At 40.9% G+C, this 19152-nt stretch overlaps 1 protein-coding gene across 1 annotated transcript in view; it reads right to left on the bottom strand.

The window, feature by feature from the left end:
- The window catches only part of Phex (phosphate regulating endopeptidase homolog X-linked), a 214012-nt gene that overhangs the window by 194128 nt on the left and 732 nt on the right, over positions 1–19152 (bottom strand). Inside the window, exons 2-3 of the mRNA XM_041642476.1 lie at positions 14416–14484; positions 9003–9164 (exon numbers count right to left, since the gene is read on the bottom strand). Of these exons, the coding sequence (XP_041498410.1) occupies positions 9003–9164; positions 14416–14484 (231 nt within the window). The remainder of the gene's footprint in view (positions 1–9002; positions 9165–14415; positions 14485–19152) is intronic.

The following is a 19152-nucleotide window of genomic DNA, read 5'->3' as shown; positions in this document are numbered from 1 at the left end:
TTGGCACAAACCTCTGAACACAAATGTCCAGTTTCATCAAACGTCCTCAGAAACACACATTAACTGCCTGTAATGTGCTCATTATCAAGAGAGTCTAGACAGTGGCCTGATGAAAGAGCTTTGTAAACATAGGTTCACAGTAGAAACCGGGTATTCCAAAACACAGCTAAGAAAACTCTTGGATTTGTAATGTGAATCACAATAAACAACTAACAGTAACTTCATTAACTCATTAAATGACCAGACCTGATCCATGGTCTAATAACCGCTATGGCTTGAAACGGTGATACAAGTAGATATCATCATCTGCCTACATCCAAAATCGGAAATAATTTAGAAAAATAACCACAAATGAAAGTCACAAACTCTTCATGTCCTAGCAGAGAAGAATGTAAGTATATATTCACTTTTTCCCATTCAAGTCCTTGAATTATGTCAGTGGTCCTCTTGGAGGCCTGTGGAACTGAGTTAAGGATCCCCCAGTGATGACGGGAGAAAAAGAGAGAAGAGAAAATTGCAGGGAAAAAAATAAAAATCATCCAAAGAGGATCAGGAATATGTAAGGCAAGTACTTTATCAATAACCTGCATGCCCATCCCAACATGGGACCTCTTTTAAAAGGCTACAAGGGCTCTGCTGTCATAAGTCTGGTGTCAACTGGGGACTGGGTTAGCTAGCATGGATGTGCCATTCCCTTTTCCCTCTGCTTTATGTGCCTGCTTACCCACTCGCCATGTTATGACACAGGATGAAGGCCATCACCAGAGGCCAATAGCAGGCTCCACAGCCTGGAGAAACAGGCGCGAACTAAACCTCTACTGTTTGCACATTACCGTATCTGTGGTATACTCTTACAGCAACACCAGGCAGACTAAGGCAAACTTGTCATGTGTGCTCTCAGGCTTCCCTCTCTCAGGATCAGTTCCCTCCTGCTGAGACTCTGAAGAAATTGTAGACCACAGTATTCCATTGCAATAGGGTGGAAGTTTGGAAATTGTGAAAGCTGCTTTTATTTCTTCAGTGTTGACTGTGTGCTAAAGACTTTAAAAAAAAATGTTCTTTTAATCTTTAAACAACTACCAAGAATCAGAGATTCCATTTACTTAATCCCACGCAAGAGCGTTTCCATGCATCTTATTGAATTCACTAACGGGATCATCAGATCTGCAATTAAGGTTCAGAGAGAAGCAGCTTTCCTGGAGGTCATGTGCTTTACAAGTTCCCAGTTGCTGTCAGAGCTCAGGCCTGAATCTCGCACGGCCAGTTCTTATTTTACTCATCAATGGTTTGCAGAAGATTACACTACAAAGAAGGGCCCAGGTCTGCCTAACAGTCCATGTCCTTCCCTGTCATGCCTGCCTAAAGGCCAAGAAAGTAAATGAAGAGTGATAGACAATTTCTCTTCTCCTAGCATGAACAAACTCCAGTTTTTGCTGGACTCTTCTGGGCCTGTGTGCAAGGCCCCGGGAAGAGAAAGAGAAGTAAAAAGAAAAAGTCTCCTTGTCTTTACTTGGCCATCCATGACTGCCACTGCATCCAGCTGTACACAAAAGGAACTTTTCTTTGTTCCTTTCAACAAATGCTGACCGAACGCCTCTCTACCCCATTATATACTGTGGCCTGCTTCTTTCGAAGTCTGTTGGGCTGGAAGATTGGCTTAATGGCAATCAGATTTTTTTGTTTGTTTTTATGATTGTATTTTAATTATGTTATACTGTAGTGGCATTTCATTTATATTTTAAGAAATAAAGCTTGCCTGAGGATCAGAAAAGTAAAACAGCCACACTGGCCAGCCTTACAGACCAGGCAGCATTGACACACACCTTAAATCCCAGTAGCCACACTAACTTGCCAGAGAAAGCAGGTGGTAGTGGTGCATGCCCTTAATCCCAGAACTCGAGAGGAATATAAGATGGGCAGAGACAGCTCTCAGACACAGTCTCATTTTGAGATTCCTGGAGGCAGGATCACCATTTTCGGACTGAGGCAGAGGTAAGGGCCAGTGGCTGGCTGTTCTGCTTTTCTAGTCTTCAGGCTGAACCCCAATATCTGTCTCTGAGTTTTATTATACATGCTACATTATACTTTCCTATTTAAAATATCCACAAGAGATGGGTTAGCATAGGAGATAAAGAAGTACAGAGATTAATGTGTGCCCTTAAGTCATCCTCATAAAAAGTTTGATCTTCATACAATGAAATTTTCAGAATAGATATAAAGGGACTATTCCTTTAATGACATGATTCAGCTGCTAAACTGACTCTTACCTGAAGTCTAAAAATCACTGCACTTTTTGGCTACATGAACCAGTGTATTTTCTTCTTAAGTCAGTTGGAGTTGGAGTGTCTGTTATTTGTAACTGGGAGCAACTTATGATAGGGAAAAAGGGGAATGTTCAGTAATCTTGAGTACACAAATTAGTCAGTGCAACTCTTCCACACCATACAATACATACAATAGCCATACTTTCAGTTCTGAATGCACAAGTGTGTTAAGTATACAGTAAAAAAAAAGGAAAAGAATAAATAGCAAATGGAAGATATAAAAAAAGCCAGGCAGTGGTGGCTGATACCTTTAATCTCAGCACTTGGGAGACAGAGGAAGGCAGATCTCAGTGAGTCCAAGGCCAGCCTGGTCTACAATGAGTTCCAGCATAGCTAGGATTGTTATACAGAGAAACCTGGTCTTGAAAAACCAAATATATATGTATGGACTAGATAGTAAAATATCATCAAATCCGGCATCTTGAAAACTTGAAAACATCCAGCAGTAACAACTGGATTAGCCTAATTGAAAAAAACAAACAAAAGTAGCCACATCAAATTGGCCAGTTACAACATTGAGTAAAAATGACTGAGGAAAGTCCACTGAGACAGTCATGCCTGATTGAGAGATTCCCAGACAAAGCAGCGCATTCTCTCCATAAGCGAGTTCTACCTTTCATTCTACCACAGGCATTCAATGTATGTGTATTTCCACAACCAAAGTCCTAAACAGTTCAATCTATTCCAAGTCCGTGTATTTTCCCAAGATTTACTATTAAACCCTTCAGAATAAATGCAGTGAATGGAGCTGCTTCATGTTGAACATATTCATTGTGTTTATGTGAACTGCTAATGGCAGAAGAGCTATGTTGCAGCTACAGGGGAATAGATCACACCTAAAACTGCCACAATTAATAGGACACCAGATTTTACACCCAATAGCCATTCTAATGGTCACCTTAGGTCATATTCCTGCTCAGAGAAAACGGATTATCTTAGAAATACAATCACATTTTCTGCAGTCATCAGAAAGAAATAATTTCTATATTTTGTACAATTCTAAAATTTTTAGAAAAGTTTTCCTTCAACATGCTATACACCAAGATTGTAAATGGTGCATGAAGAAGAAAAAATAAAAGACAAAAATAGCTTTTCAAGTAAAATTAATTCATTTCACATTTCATGAGTCCTCAACGTAACACCTTTTGTATATATAGGACAGTGACATGAATAACCAGGTAGTTTGTGATTTTCTATATGGCCACAAGGTCTAAAGCAATTGGAATCTTCTCTGAACATGTATACCCAATTTGTACAGGAGACTCATACAAAATAATAGGGCCGAGTTTTCATTAGAAAAACTGCCAAGTCTGAGTCTACCCTGGACTACGCAGTGAGATCTAGTCTAACATAGGCTACAGAGTGAGACATTGTTTCAAAAAAGGAAGGAAGGAAGGAAGGAACAAGAGAACAAAGAAAGAAACAAAGAAACCAAGAAAAAGAAAGAGAGGAAAGAAGGAAACAAAGCCAGCCAGTCCACACAATAGAAGGTCTGAGGAAAATGATACATTTTACCGCCATCTCTTCAACCATATGAGCCTTCTCGTGAGGAGGCTGAAGCGAAGCTCTCCAACTTTTATTAGCTATAAAGATTATTTGGCTAGGATCATTCATGGGAAAGGCAAGATTATAAAGGTCATAGATACTAACAAATAAATAAGTGACCTACACTACAGTCTCGCAATCATCGCTATCCAAACATGCACATATAGTCTCAATTTCATCTCCCTGCTCTGCTACAGTTGTGATTGAAAATAATATACTGTGTTTCTTCACAAAATATTGGCCAAGGTAGCTAAACCACAATAAAGATGAGCTGGCCCAACCTTGAGCCATCTGTCTTCTGCCTGACACAAGTGATCTAGCTCACTCATCGCCTCATGTTTCCGAGGTCCTCCTTAAGCTCAATTTCTGTCTGCTCATGCATAAACGATGCATGCCCTTCCATCTTTACGGTCACGTGAAGACAGATGGGGAAGGGCGAGAGGAAGGACATTTTAGGCAACTGCATCACCACATTCAGTCTTTTCTCCTCCACAAAACAATCTTGCTTCTTGGCGACAGCAAGAAATAAACTTATTTTCTAAGTAGAAATCCGAGTCATATATTTCATTTAAGGGAAAAATTCACGAAGCCAGGTTGCTGCCTTCAACAGAGGGCAATTTTTCATCAGCTAGCTCTGTCAGGTCCATTTTATTTCACAAATTGGACAGCCGAATCTTTGTGTTCTCTTCCAGCCATAAGAAAATGGTATTCTTTTGGCTGGTGATATTGGGCTTTATTTTTGGAGATTCTTTTTACCAAAGATGAGGAAAAAGACCTCGGCAGTATTCAACATTTTCAAAAGCACATGATATTTATAAAGGATAAGGGAAGCACAAAACTTAAAACATTTGGTAGATATTATTTTGTGAACGTCAGACTACCTTTGAAATAAATCAGAGATGCAAAACACAAATATTTATTGAGTGCTTGCTATGTGCCAGGAGCGGAAGTGGGTAGTTTCTATCAGTCATCTTCCTCAGTCCTTAATAAATCTTCTCTATGCTGGGGGTTTAAAGCATTTTGAAGATGAGGAAACTGAACTCAAAAGAGATTGGTGATTGTCCCAAGGTGACACAGGAGGAAAATGAAAGGATGCAAGCCCTGCTGTCTAGGCTTAGAAACCTCACACTCTGAGTGGCTTACAGTGACCAACACAAGTCCCCTGGTCACTTTATACATTTGCCACTGGCAGTGCTTGCCACAGGAGGACTTGGAATTGTCTTTTCCAGAACTTAGAAAGATACAAGAATCCTGCTCCTTGTTTTCCAAGGCGAGCACATCTTTGTAACTGAATTAGACAAAACGACCACACACACAAAAAGCCATAGAACCAGATGAATTATAAGCACAGACACAAACACATGAAACTGTACTAACTGACTGAAGTCTAGCGTGCCTTAAAAAGGAAACATACAGAAATAAGGTTTATTTCAAAGTTATGAGTTTAGTTCGGCATGAGGAAATCTAAAGAAGGTTAAAGACAGTCCTGTTAAATGGCAAAATAAAAAGTCAATTTCCTGGAGCAGGCCCTTTTGTCCATTAGGGAATAATGAGAAATACTAACCTAACTATCAGAAAAAGAACATACATACACACACATGTCAGGTGACGCAAACTAAACCCACTACTCCTCACGGTAGCAATAAGAAAATGTATACCTAGTATCACTGATTTTAGTCAACATCATGCTGAGGATCCTAAACAAAGGAGAAGCAGGGAGGGAGGGAGGACAATGTCTAAATCTTTCTTAACTTTATGATTAACTCTCTAAAAGTCTCAGAGAAGCTACCAAAAGTCTATTGACAAGTCTAATCAAATCTAGTATAACTGTAACCAAGCTTGCTTTTGTTATCAAAAGTTGTTGGTCTTGGGGTTGCAGAGATTGCTCAGCAGTTAAGAGCACTGACTGCTCTTCCAGACGGAGCTGGGTTCAATTTCCAGCACCCATGTGCCAGCTCACAACTGTCTATAACTCCAAGATCCAACACTTCCACACAGACATACAGGCAGGCAAAACAGCAAAGCACATAAAAAATAAGCAAATTATTTAAAAAATAAGTTATTTTTAAAAAGATTTGTCAGCCTTTTATTCATAAATACCAGGAAGTAAATATCTCAGACTGTGCTGGCCAGATGATTTCTCTAGCAGCTACTCAACTTGCCCACTGCTGCACAGAGATAGTCAGTGACTCTGTGTGCCTGAGTAAAGGTGGCTGTGTTCCAGCAAAACCGTGTTCAAAACAGAAAGGTGGGCTGGATAGGGCTCATTAGCCACAGTTTGCTGAGATTCTACTTTACAGCATGCACGCACACACACGCACACACACACACACACACACACACACACACAAACCACGGGGAGGAGGTAGGGAGGAAGCGAAGGAGGGGAGAGGAGATAGAAAAGAGTTATTTCAAGCAACAAGAAAATATAAAAGCCTAGAAGTAAACCTTCCAAAGGGTAATTTCAGTATATGAGTCATCCATGCTTAATTATAAATACTTTCAATCGAACAATTTCATTACTGGAGATTTATTCCAAGTTTATAGTTCGATAAGAACATAGAGCTATGCACGCAAGGCTACTACTGTGAATCTATTTATCTTATCCTTTTTTTATTAACAACATGTTCTAGTCACATTCAAGACATCTAATTTTTTTAAGATATGAGTATGCATAAGAAGTTATACATATATATGTGTATATATATGTATCTATATATGTGTGTGTGTGTGTGTGTGTGTTTTATTAGCACTTGTGTCTAAAGGTAGACTTAGGGAAAACCTATGTCTTTAAATGTAGCTAAATAAAAACGGGTTCTGGAGGTGAAGAGACAGCTCAGTGATTAAAGCACTTGGAAAGCAAACATAAGGATGGAGTTCAGATGCCCAAAACTCACAGAAACACCCAGTGAGGACGGCAGCTCTCCTGTAATTCCAGCCCTCAGAGGGTGGGGAGAAGAGAATCCCCACCATATCAAACTAGTTAGCCAGGTCAGCCAGACTAGCCACACTCCGGCACGCTCTGGGTTCAATTGAGAGATACTGGCTCCGTGAATAAGGTGGAAAGGAATCAAGTTAGACTCATGTTGTCAACCTTGGTCCTACACACACACACATACACACACACACATACACTTGCCCCCATACACATGCAAACACATAAACACAAACACCACATACATTCATGAGGAAAAAAATCAAAATTTGTACTTTTTAAAGAGAAATGAGCAGAGTAACTATCTTTGTTCAACAGTTTGCTCTCAATTTTATTAATTCTGAAGCAGCTCAAAGACCAGAGGTTCTCAAATTGTGGGTGGAGATTTCTTGGGCAAACCTCTAGCTCAAAAAATATTTATGTTATAATTTATAACAGCAGCAAAGTTACAGCTATGAAGTAGCAATGGAAATAATTTTATGGTTGGGGGCACCATAACATGAGGAACTGTATTAAAGGGTCACAGCATTAGGAAGGTTTAGAACCACTGTCATAGACAGTGTCCTCCTCAAACAAATCATACCAATGCTGATTATAATTTTTATAGTAAGACACCACTAACAGAAAAAGAACATCTACCCAGAATTCTCCACCTTTTTTTTATTCAATGGTAGTCCTGCACGCATGAGTATGTGTATGAGCACGCGCACATGTGTGTCCATTTATCTGTCTTTTAAGAAAGAAAAGACAGAGGAGGGAAATAGGACATAGCCAATGATGGTGGATGAAGGATCAACATAAACTAATAACGCACAGAGAGGAGATGAAGAGATGACCGGTAATTAAGAGCACTTGTTACTCTTGCAGAGGAACAGAGTTCGACTCACAGTACCCACATGGGGGCTCACAAGCATCCTTAATGGGAGTTCTAGGAAATCAAAGTCCTCTTCTGACTTCCGCAGACACCGAGAAAGCATGTGGGGCGCATACACACATGCAGGCAGGACACCCAAACACATAACATAAAGATTTTTTTAATTGTCTTACAAGAATAAGTACTAGTCTAGGAATTCAGTGCAAAAGGTATTATTTATGGCTCGACAGCACAAGAATCTCATCTATCAGGTTAGAGGAAACCCCTGACGTTCTTCGAAACTCTCATTCATAATTTATCCAGACTAAATTTAAGCCTCCTAATAAAAAAATGTAAACTTATGTGATTTAGATCTATTTATGAAAATACATTTTCCTCACAATTAAAATAGGCTTCTAATTATTTTGACAGTGGTTTCACATTATATAAAACACACAAATTGCTACGTATTTAATAACCATGCACTTAAAATTTCAGAAAATTGAAGATGGAAAAGAAATATAATTCTCCTCAGGTCCCCAAAATTCTTTGTGTTACTGAGTACATTACACAACATACTTTACAGTTATCAAAAAGAGGGAAAATATGATTTTTATCCTCTCTAGTTTTGAAACTTTATCTAGTCTTGAAATTTTTGTACTTTCCTCCTTCAATAACTTCCTCCGAAAGCTTAACATAAAAACTCGACTCAACACAAACACCATCTTGTCCAGCAACAGATGTTTCCAACTTTTGGCAGGGGTTACACAAGCACACATGAAAATGTGTATGTGCACATGTGAGTATGTGTGTGTGAGCTTGTCATTGCTCCAGAGGTCATGGGAGAAAAGCGAGTGGCCTAAAAGCTAACTTGGAAGATAACAGGAACAATATGACAACCGTGGGTCGTCCAGAGTTCTCCAAAATGATGTCAAAAGACGATGAGGCGTGAAGAACATTCTGTAAGCCATGAAAATCCAGGAGGAAATAAGAAAGAAAAGAGCTTTACCTTGAACACAGTAGACAAAGAAGTTTCTTGATACAGCGTATTGGTCAGTAACTATCTCTGTGCTCTTAAGCTCTATCAAGTGTTAGTTAACCTTCTGAAATAGAATTTACAGTGGCATTATCAAGTCAAAAAGTAACAGCCTACAATGGGCTTGTCTTAAGGAAATCAGGGAGATTAAAATTCAAAAAACTTTCTATCTTCTACTGAAACAATTTTTTTTTTGGAAATGACTATAGTATAGTTTAAGACTGGATAGTCCAAATTCAAATACTGAACTCTTCTTCTTGTCAAATATTACTCTGGAAAGAGTACCACCAAACTCTAGCAGAAACTTACCCTTCAGCTTGAGGTCAACATTGTGTCTGAGCCAAGGATAAACCCCAAAGCTTGGCATATCTTCAGGAATCGGGTTATTGTTTATCCAGCCATCACAAGCAAACCGGAAGAAATTTTCACAAGGATCCACAGAAAGATTTACTTTGCTCATGATGGCAGCAGCTGTTTAAAAAGAAAATCACAGGATTAATGACAAGCGTTAGATATTGTGCACTGTTCTTTTCCAAATGAAACAAAAAAAAATCATATCAACCAGGTTCCACACCCTGGCTTCAACATGTCGCCTCAAATATCTCTCTGGATGAACTTCACCATAGAAAATGACTGCCTTCAGAGTGTACAGGAGAAAGCTGGGTGAGATTCTTAGTCCTAGTTCTGTCAGGCTGTCACTAATGTGTTTGGGGTGTAGAACTAGAATATAAATGCACCAACTGTTCGGTGACCTTTCTTCCATCCAACATATTCCCCTGCATGCTAAATTGGCTGCACTTCCTCTGGAACAATAAAGTCCATTTGCCCAGTTCAAGTGGATTCGTTGGGCTCTCTCTGTCACTTTCTTTGATCAACAGACCTGGTAGGAATGGCTTCTTGTGATTTTCTAAGCTGAGCATCTAAGAAGTTCTACACCCTCTCTGCCGGATCCCTTCAAATGGAGCCTTAGGACCATCCTTTGAAGATGTCTTCCTGGAAAGTTAAGAGACCCTGGCGATGTAATTTCATTTTCTTGAAATGACTGCCAGCCTCATAGCCATTCTCCTGCCTTGGCCTCCCAAGTCCTGGGATTACAGGTATGAGGCGCTACAGTTGGCTGCATCTATGACCTTTAAGGAATTACTACAAAATGAGAAAAAGAGAAGGTTCCAGTATTCCTAGCACTCATCTCTAAACCATCTTCCAGCTGCAACACAGTTGCTGGCTGCAGAGATGCGCACCATCCGAGGTTTTAAAAGACTGCCAATATTTTAATGACATTGGAAGGATGACACTCTGAGCAATTTTCATACCTTAATTAATACCAGAACACATTTCTACTCGAAATAATGAAAATCCAATGAGTTTTCGGCTAAATAAAAATGAATATCCCACCCCAGTACAATCGAAATAAATTGAGAGGCATATGTTTTGGTTATGGGGGCACTTCCACCAGCTTAAAAAACGAGGCTAGATGATGCTTCCCTACCTACCCTTTTGATGGAAAAACCACTGCTTGGAGACATTGAAATGAATAGGCAAACACCCTACTTTTTTGTTTCATTTTTGTATTTTTAGACAGGCTCTCACTATTTAATCCTAGCTGCTAGCCTAGAACTTGATGTGTAAACAAGGCTGGCTTCTAACTCACCGTCATTCTTCTGCCTCTACCTCTTCACTGCCCAGGGCATAATTTCCATAGGACTTCGAATTTTCACCATTTTCAACCACTATCTTGGGGGAGAAACTTGATTTGAAAGTGTGATAAATTTCAAGTTGGTTTAACTTTTTTCTTTGTTCCAGAACTAATTCCACTGTCTCTACAGTTTTGCTTACAGCTACTATTTCCCCAATATTTTTAATATTCAAAAGTGCTAGAGCACACAAAAATCTTTCTTCTGGCTTGTAGTTGCCGTCAGTCTGTGCAGTCACAGATGGAATCTGCCATGTCACACCTCAGGGACATTGAACACGTGAGTCTCAGTTGCACACAATATTTACAGTCCCATGGGGAGCTCTCGCACGCACTTTGACTCACATAAGCTCACTGCTTTCTGGCTTCCTTCCCAGCCCCCCTGGCCCCAACTCTTAAATGTCTCTTTCCCTATCTCCTTGGGTTTTCTCACAGGTACTGAGGAAAACTGCAAACTCAGCTCTGACCTCGGGGCCCCGCTAGAAAAGCGAAAGACTACATCACTCACGCTGCATTTGGAAAGGAGCCCGCGGAGCGAGAACACTCTTCCCTCAGCCTTGCAATCCATCATTCCCTGCTCACAGTTAGGAGCAGGGCTGCCCTCTCTGTGCAGAACTGGGACTTCAAATTGCAAGGGACCATCGTTGTCAAGACACCAAAACTCCATTTTCCTACTAGCCCCATAGAGAAAACTGAGACTCTCGTTTTAATAAACATATATATAAAAGCTGTGAAGGCGCTAGCTGCGAAGCTCTCAAGTGTTGCCCATGAGGCTAACGTTGGAAGGGCTCCCACTAGTCTATACGGTACAGGTGGAAGCGTTCCTCCACAGGGACCCTCAGAGGTGTTGGTTTCAATCCGGGTTCAAAGAAACGTTTTGTAAAGGTGTGCATATTAATATTTCTATGAAATAATCAAATCACTCACATTGAACATTTGCCCTGCGCCCAGAACTATATATGCTAAGCCCTTGTTTGAGCAATAAAGCTTTTTTTTCACAAACTCTAGCGTGTGAGGCTGCTTGGGTTGGAATGACAGTAACACTATGCAAGAGCGAAATAATTGTCCTAGTTCGGTTTCCACGACCAAAAGCAACTTTTGCAAGAAAGGGTTTATTTGGCTTTAAGTGACACAGTTCATCATGGGAAAAAGACAAGGCAGGAACTGAAGCAGAGACCACAGAGGAATGCTGCTTCCCAGCTTGTTACTTGGGCTCTTGCTCATCTTCCTTCCTTAAATCTGCCCAGGGGTACCACTCCACGAAATGGGCCGGACTCTCCCACATCAATCATTTATCAAGAAAATACTCCTGCAGACTTGCCTATAGGCCATGTGATGGAGGCATTTTCTCAACTGAGTTTGTGTACACAGAGATAGCTAAACCCGGAACTACTCACATGCATGTAAGCATTTTGAAAATAAAATTCTATAAACGGTCATCTAAAACTGATACTAGATTTCCAGAGCTGGCAGATTTTCAAATTTTGCAAAAGAACGTACACCATATATAACCACAGGTGACCGAATAGCTCAGCAATGGCTGAATTGGTACCACTAAAACAAGCACATTAATATTTCTACAGGGAAATAAATGCATACTCTCATAAATGGAGTGAATAAAGTCTAAAATGGCTTCACACTGGCTACTTTTGCTTATAAGCCCAGTTTTGCCAAAGGAACTGAGATGGGGTTTGATGCTACAAATTGGGGTTACATTGCTTTCAGGGATTGAGGGTTTTGATGCAGGGGTACTATTACAATTTTTCTTTTCTTTGATTTCCACAACTCATATGAATGTTCAAAAATTCTAGTCCCATTTCACAGGTAATGAGACTGCAGTTTGAGATCATGGGACCTAGAAGTATCTGGATTGTGTATATTCCAAATCCAAGCCACCCTATCTCCATTGTTTCTCCGTAGTCTTTCTGCCGTTTGCATTGCCAAAGAGGAGTTAGGAGAAGAGATCAGGAGGACAAGAAAGAAATGCCGAGTTTTAGAGAGGAGGCATCTCACAAATGACTGCCACTTGCTCAGAAAAAAAGCGAGAGTGGGTCAGACATTTCCATGCCCAGGCCTTTCACCACTGGCACCTGTGCCTATGCACCCTTTCCCCACCCGAACACAAGCTCTTGCATAAAGCCAGACTTGACTTTAGTTCTCAGGACACGTGGACTCAACAGCCATTCCACAGCTCCCTGACCAAGCTGGCCTTGAACTCACAGTGAACCACCTGTCTCCACCTCCTGAGTCCTGAGATTAAAGGTGTGCACCATCACAACCAGCAGGTTATGAAGCCTTTCCCAGCTCAATTAACGCTACTGCTTACCATCTAAATCCTGCCTTTTCCCACAATACATCTCAACCACATGGCTACCACAATGCCTTCAGGAAGCCTCCCAGCTCCTAGATCTTTGGCAATCTCCACCTCAAATTAAGCAACATCCTCTCTCGCCTGGCCTACTGACTGCAACCTCCTTTCTGATTGTGTTTTCTGCATTTCTCCCCAAAGCCAAGTTATCTACAGAAAGACAGCTGTTGCTACTTTGAGACAGTTTCTTTCCATGCATCTCAATGCTGTCCTTGAACTCACTAGGTAACCCTGGCTGGCTTCACCTCCCAAGTACTAGGACCAGGAGCACGTGCCACCACAGCTGGCTGTCATGATCTTAATTAAGAGCTCATATGTTTTCTCCCAAAACTCTCAAGAAACACTAGAGAACACTAAAGAAAGTCCCAAACCCATGGCACCTAGGTCACCTACAGAACCCTTCCGCCTGCACGGTGCTCCTCACCCAGAAATTGCTGCCATCCTTCAAGCTCATTCCTCTATGGCACCTTTTGCCCAAAGGAAAGCCGTTGCCTCGGTCTTCACATCCCATTTCCCTTCTCATTATTCAATGTCTTTTTGAAGCTCCTACTCCCAGAACCTTCAATCTGGCCATTCTGTCACTTATTAGCACATGAGTCTGTTTGGATATTTTCATTTTCTGATCATATGTTTGTATACTGTGTGCCTTCTATGGATTTTGATTTTGGTTTGTTTTAGCATTGTTTTGAGACAGGGTCTCGTATAATGCACACTGGCCTCAAACTTACTAAGTAGCTATGGACGGCCATGAACTCTTGATCTTCCTGTCTTTCAGTCCAGAATACTGGGGTTGCAGCCATGTATCACCATGTCCAATTTTTGTGTGCTGAGAAGTGAACTCAGAGCTTCATAAATGATAGGCAACTATTCTACAAATTGAGCTACATTCCCAGACCTGTGTGTGTGTGTGTGTGTGTGTGTGTCTGTGTGTGTGTGTCTGTGTGTGTGGTTTTATTTTTTTCCTCTCTCTAGCTATTTGTTGTGATATAAGCCTAACCATATATAAACCAAAACCTAACTCAGTCACTGGCATGAATAATAACTATTTGTTGAATTCACGCATTAATCTCTTCTTCTCCTGTCAAGAGGAAAAGCCTGCATGTTTAATTGTCCCATGAATTTCTCTTTGGAAAATGTCCTAGGGTCCTGCCCCCTTAAAGAACTTGGGGTGGGGCTGGAGGCAAGGATTTGGCTTCTTCAAATCTAGGCCCTAAATGAATTATGGGGACGCAAGCAGGATTTACTAACCCAGAAGCATAGACTGCCAGTGTCCCTGTTTAGAACCAAATGGGCCATGCTCATTGGCCCAGAGGATACACAAAGTCTGCTTAAGACAAAGAGGAATCTGTCCAGCAGAGTCCTGGGAGGCCCATGGTCCCTGTGTGATTTAAGGGAGGATGTCCTGGTTTGCAAGCCCTTTCCAGAGTCCCTTATCATGAGGGCTGAAATGCCGTACAGCTCGGCTTTTACAAAGAAAACAGGAAACCTAATCTCCACTACTTCACACCAAACCTTGAAAGTAAACTTGAAATACCTTCAAAATTGCTTTTTGTATTTGGTCAACCTCAAGCAAACAGAACACTAAAAATACTACCTGTTTTCTCTTCCACTCCCCAAGGTACCAAAATTATAACTCGACACAGGGTGGAAAACAGACTTACCGGCTTCTATGCACTCTGGCTTCAGACAGTACTCCTGTTTAGCTTGGAAGCTTAGGAGACCTTGACTCACTGCAAAAACAGACCAAAATAAATGATTGACTTGTAGCAGACCACCATCAAGTAAAACCCATCTGGGCACATATACAAGACATTTGCCATCAGTTCACGCTTCTCAGTATTGACATGGTAGTCAAAAAATCAAGTTGGCTCGAAACCAAGGAAACACCTTGATGAATATGTAAACAGCCTTGCTAGGACTCATGGTTGTTCTAAACTCCCTCCTATCCTATGAGGAAGGAGTGGGTAGAAGGGGTAGAAGGAGCTGTGTTGAGGAGTCAGGTCACCGGGGCCACAGCTGCACCTGGAAGCTTGGTAGAGTGCACATCCTTACTCCAAATCTCCAGGTTCAGAAACTCTAAGGGAGAGGCAGAGCCATTGTATGTGTTTATGATTTGGTTGGCAGAGACTGAACCCAGAGCCTCTCACAAACTGTGCAGGCTGCATTATGGACACACACACACACAAACACACACTCCTGTACAATCGAAACAGTTTTCACCAGTGTTTAATATTCCCAACTGGCAACAACCTATCAGACATTTCCAGTCCTTTGACATGGCAGTGTCTTCTACAAAGTTCAGGCTTAAGAATCATGCTGCCAAGTCACAAAATGAAAACATGTTTTTAATCTCATAATGTCTTTAGGTAAGTTAAGATTTTCGTGTCAGGCCACATGCATAGCTGTCTTCGACTACATGCGGGATGCAGACACAGGCTGGACATGAGTGCTTTTGTAAAAGCATAGAAGAATGCACCACTGGTTTTGAACTCCAGGTAGAATCTGGACATTGGCAAATATGAGCCTTAAATCTAAAAGCTTTTCGAAATCCACGTTTTTTTCCTCCATAGCTGGAGAAATTGTGAGCCTTTCATTATTGCTGCACTCCGTGAACAAAAACAAGGGATCTTTGAAGAGCTGGCCATGAAGAAATGGACAAGGGGGCTGAGAAGCGCAATCAAGAAACCTTAGCGTGTTGATGCTTCTGCTCGAGATGCAGCCCTGCAGGTCACCTGTCAGTATGGCATGTCTTATTATTTATGAACCCACATCCTAAGAGGAGTCTGCTTTGTCTTTGTTCTTTTCTCCACTCCCATTCTCCAAACAGTCTTTTTTATCTGTGCTCCATTATAGATTCAAGAAACCTGCCTACAGAATCTCTCGGGCTTATTTTCAAAAGAAGTCTTAAAACCTGAAAGGAGTGGGAGTTTTCCTGCAAGAAAAAAAAATAGGTAAAAATATATAAACAGCTTAAAGATCAGTACAGGACATTCTAATGTACCTTGATGGTAGATCTATGGGGAGTTCTTCCTTTTTGTCAATTTTTACATATTTACCAAAAGTTCTTTTAGGAGCAGGTGGTATTTTTATAAAGGAAATACAAATTTTACTATAAATATTAATAATTTTATTATTCTAGATAATATGTTCTTGTTAGTAGCTTTATTTTGTTTAAATCTTATAAAATGGCTAAAAAGCTATCCTTTCTCAAAACTTTGCTGAAAGAGGTGGGGAAAATCGGGGATTCAAGGACAACCAGGAATCTCACTGCAACTTTCAAGCCAGTGTGGCTTGTAAGGACTTCAAGCTAATGTCAGTTCTTTTACCTGACAGTATATATGAGGAAGGTTTTGACTTTAATCAGTTGGGACACAGACAGAGACCATATCCCTCAAAAAGAGAACATTATGCCCACATGGATTAAAGTCCTGGAAACAGACAAGGATCAACAAGCCCAAATTAAAAATTAAATAAATGAAACGGAAATGAATGAGATAGAAAATAGTTTACTATAAAACAATCAGGCATTACTTTTAACTCTTTAGAAGCTTTTTGAAAAAGTCAAGCAGCTCAACTTAGAATCCCCCCCAAAGATGCGCTGGGGATATCCACAGATCAAGAGAGTAAGAGTGAAGCCAGTAACACGTCTCAGTGATAGAATACTTACAACACATGCGCAATGTCCTGATTTCCACCCCCGACACGGATAAAAAAAAAAAAAACACAGAATGGAAAGCTTGAGAAAGACCATACAGCTGAGAGAATCATCACCCAAGTACTGACTAGAACCCACAAACCAGACTGAGGTCACTTCTTCCTATCTCTGTGAAAGGCCTTTTTTGATGGGGGAGGGATCCAATGAAGGATCATATAGCTTCAATATCGAGAAAACTTATCTTCCTGGCTCCCATTCGTGCCTGTTTTGTCTAGGGATGCTTTAGTGGTACGATGAAAAAGAGTCCTGCAACAAGGAATGTATGGCAATGGGGCCAGAAATATTTACTCTCATCTGGTCTTGACAGGAAAAGCTTGCAGAGCACTGCATCTGAGAAACAGATTTCAGGAAGGAAGGAGAAGGAAGGAAGAAGAGAACACTTGAAATGATGTGTGGCTCTATTGCTATACTTGATATTTTTAAATCCCCAGGTTCTCTGAAACCACCTCGGACCACTGGCAGCCATTCTTTCTGTATATGACAAAGCCAAAGGAGAGGTGAGGCAGGATGCTAGGCATCGTAGACATATGACTGAACATGGACATGCAGAGCGCATACTGCAATGTCAACAAAGAAGCGCCTTCCAAGGAAGATCATAACTAGACTGTTGTCATGAAGAACATGGTTTTTCAGGCATTTAGCAAGCAAGATGCAGAGTTTGGGTTCTTGGGGGCAGACCGTGGAGAAAGATGTGGGGGAAACCATTGTGCTGAAATAGTTGGCAAAAATATAAAAGTTCTTAGATAGGCATGGCAGTACAGTCATGTCATCTCAGCATTTGGGAGGCAGAGGCAGGAATATCACAGTTAGTCGTAATAGTCACAGCCTGATCTACATAGTAAGTTCCAGGCCAGACAGGGATACATAGTTGATGGAGGAAGGTCATTGGTTAAATAAAAAGAAACTGCTTGGCCCTCATTGGTTAGAAGATAGGTGGGAGGAGTAAACAGAACAGAACACTAGGAGGAACAGGAAGTGAGGTCAGACTCCACAGCCCTCCTCTCGGGAGCAGACGCCTCAGAGAGACGCCATGCTCCCAGCTCCCAGGCAGACGCACGTGATGAAGCTCCAACCCAGGATGGACATAGGTTAGAATCTTCCCGGTAAGCGCACCTAGGGGCGCTACACAGATGATTAGAAATGGGCTAAATTAATATGAGAGAATTAGCCTAGAAGAGGCTAGATAGAAATGGGCCAAGCAGTGATTAAATGAATACAGTTTGTGTGTTGTTATTTCGGGCATGAGCTAGCCAGGCAGCCGGGGTGCTGGGGACGCAGCCCCGCCGCTCTTATTACTACACATAGTGGGAACGTGTTATAAATAAATAAGTAAACAAACAAACAAATAAATAAATGGGTGAATGAATGAATGAATAAACATTCCTGACTGTAGACCCTCAGATAGATGCACTCTGAAACAATGTTTTCCAGACTTGCACATGCAAATGAATCCTCTAGTGTCTTGTGAAAATACAGACTGAATCAGTAGATCTGGGGGTAGAGGAGCTCAAACTCTCAAGTGATGCTGATGTTGCCGGTTAGAAGACCACGCGGAACAACAAAAGAAGAATGAGGTCACACCCTTAGCTGGTCCTGTTTATTGTCCATCATCATTAGATGTACTCCAGATGATTCAAGGTGAGAGTCAGGTTACTAGACATACTGAAAAGTTATCTTTCTTAGCCAGGCCTCCTCCAGAGTAGCGATACTTGATTTAGTAAAGTTTACTTTACCTAAAAACTTTAATGTTTGTGTCAAAATTCATTTTCTCAAGAGCAACACAATTTTGCTCTAAATGATCATCTTCTGGAATGCTATGGTCTCAAAGTGCAATGATCATAAAAGCAGAATTGAAAAAAGTTGCAAATCGCTATTAACATCCCTAAAAGGATCGCATATTGACACTTCATGATGACCACTTGGAGTATGTGTAAACCTAGCCCCTTAATCACTTCCCACATCATGAGTAGTTCCTTGGCATGCCCATAAAATTTCTCCTCCAGTTTAAAATTTCAGAAAGTTGATTGTCTAAAGCCAAGTTTGGAGAAACCTCACAATAGTTTTTAAGACCCACAAATTCAGTCCCAGGAGTAGAAGGTCCAGCTTTACCAGAAAGCAATATACTGATCTAATTTCTTAACTCTTCAGCCATAGAAAACATGGAAAGGTGGTTTGCTCGTTTTAGCAGGGATCTCAACCACACAAGCCTAACTCTTTTAAAAGTTAATTACTGGTTTTCTCTTGCCAAAATAAACATGGCCTCCCGCATCCTGTATATGCCAAGGAATGTTTCCAGGCCTGCTTCATTTCAAGATACACCTAGAAGCTCTTAAATATAGGGCTTGTTTCTAAGTGACCTTCAAGCCAATGAAATACTAGGAGTTACATAAGAAGAAAAATAGCCAGAGGTTTGGAAACTCTAAACTCTCGAGCATCCCCTGTCCCTTTCCAACAGGTTTCATGCTTTCCCCCTCCCTGGGAAAATGCTTTTGTCTACACATTCTCTCTGAGTACAGCATTCTCACAGGAGTTAGGAAAGTGATTGAATCTCACTGCCTTTCAAATCTTTCACCTTCATTTTGAACTCTATCAGGAAGGTGGCGTTAACCATTCTGCATCTATCAAAATCACCGGATTAACAAAGATTCGAAGAATCCCATGTAAGGACTGATTTATCTTTTGT

Source organism: Microtus oregoni, unplaced genomic scaffold, assembly GCF_018167655.1.
Source record: "Microtus oregoni isolate MIOR12 unplaced genomic scaffold, Mior012 000074F_ref0000038, whole genome shotgun sequence".
Lineage (NCBI taxonomy): Eukaryota > Metazoa > Chordata > Mammalia > Rodentia > Cricetidae > Microtus > Microtus oregoni.
Note: the sequence above shows the minus strand (reverse complement) of the source record. Positions and strands in the feature narration are given on the sequence as shown.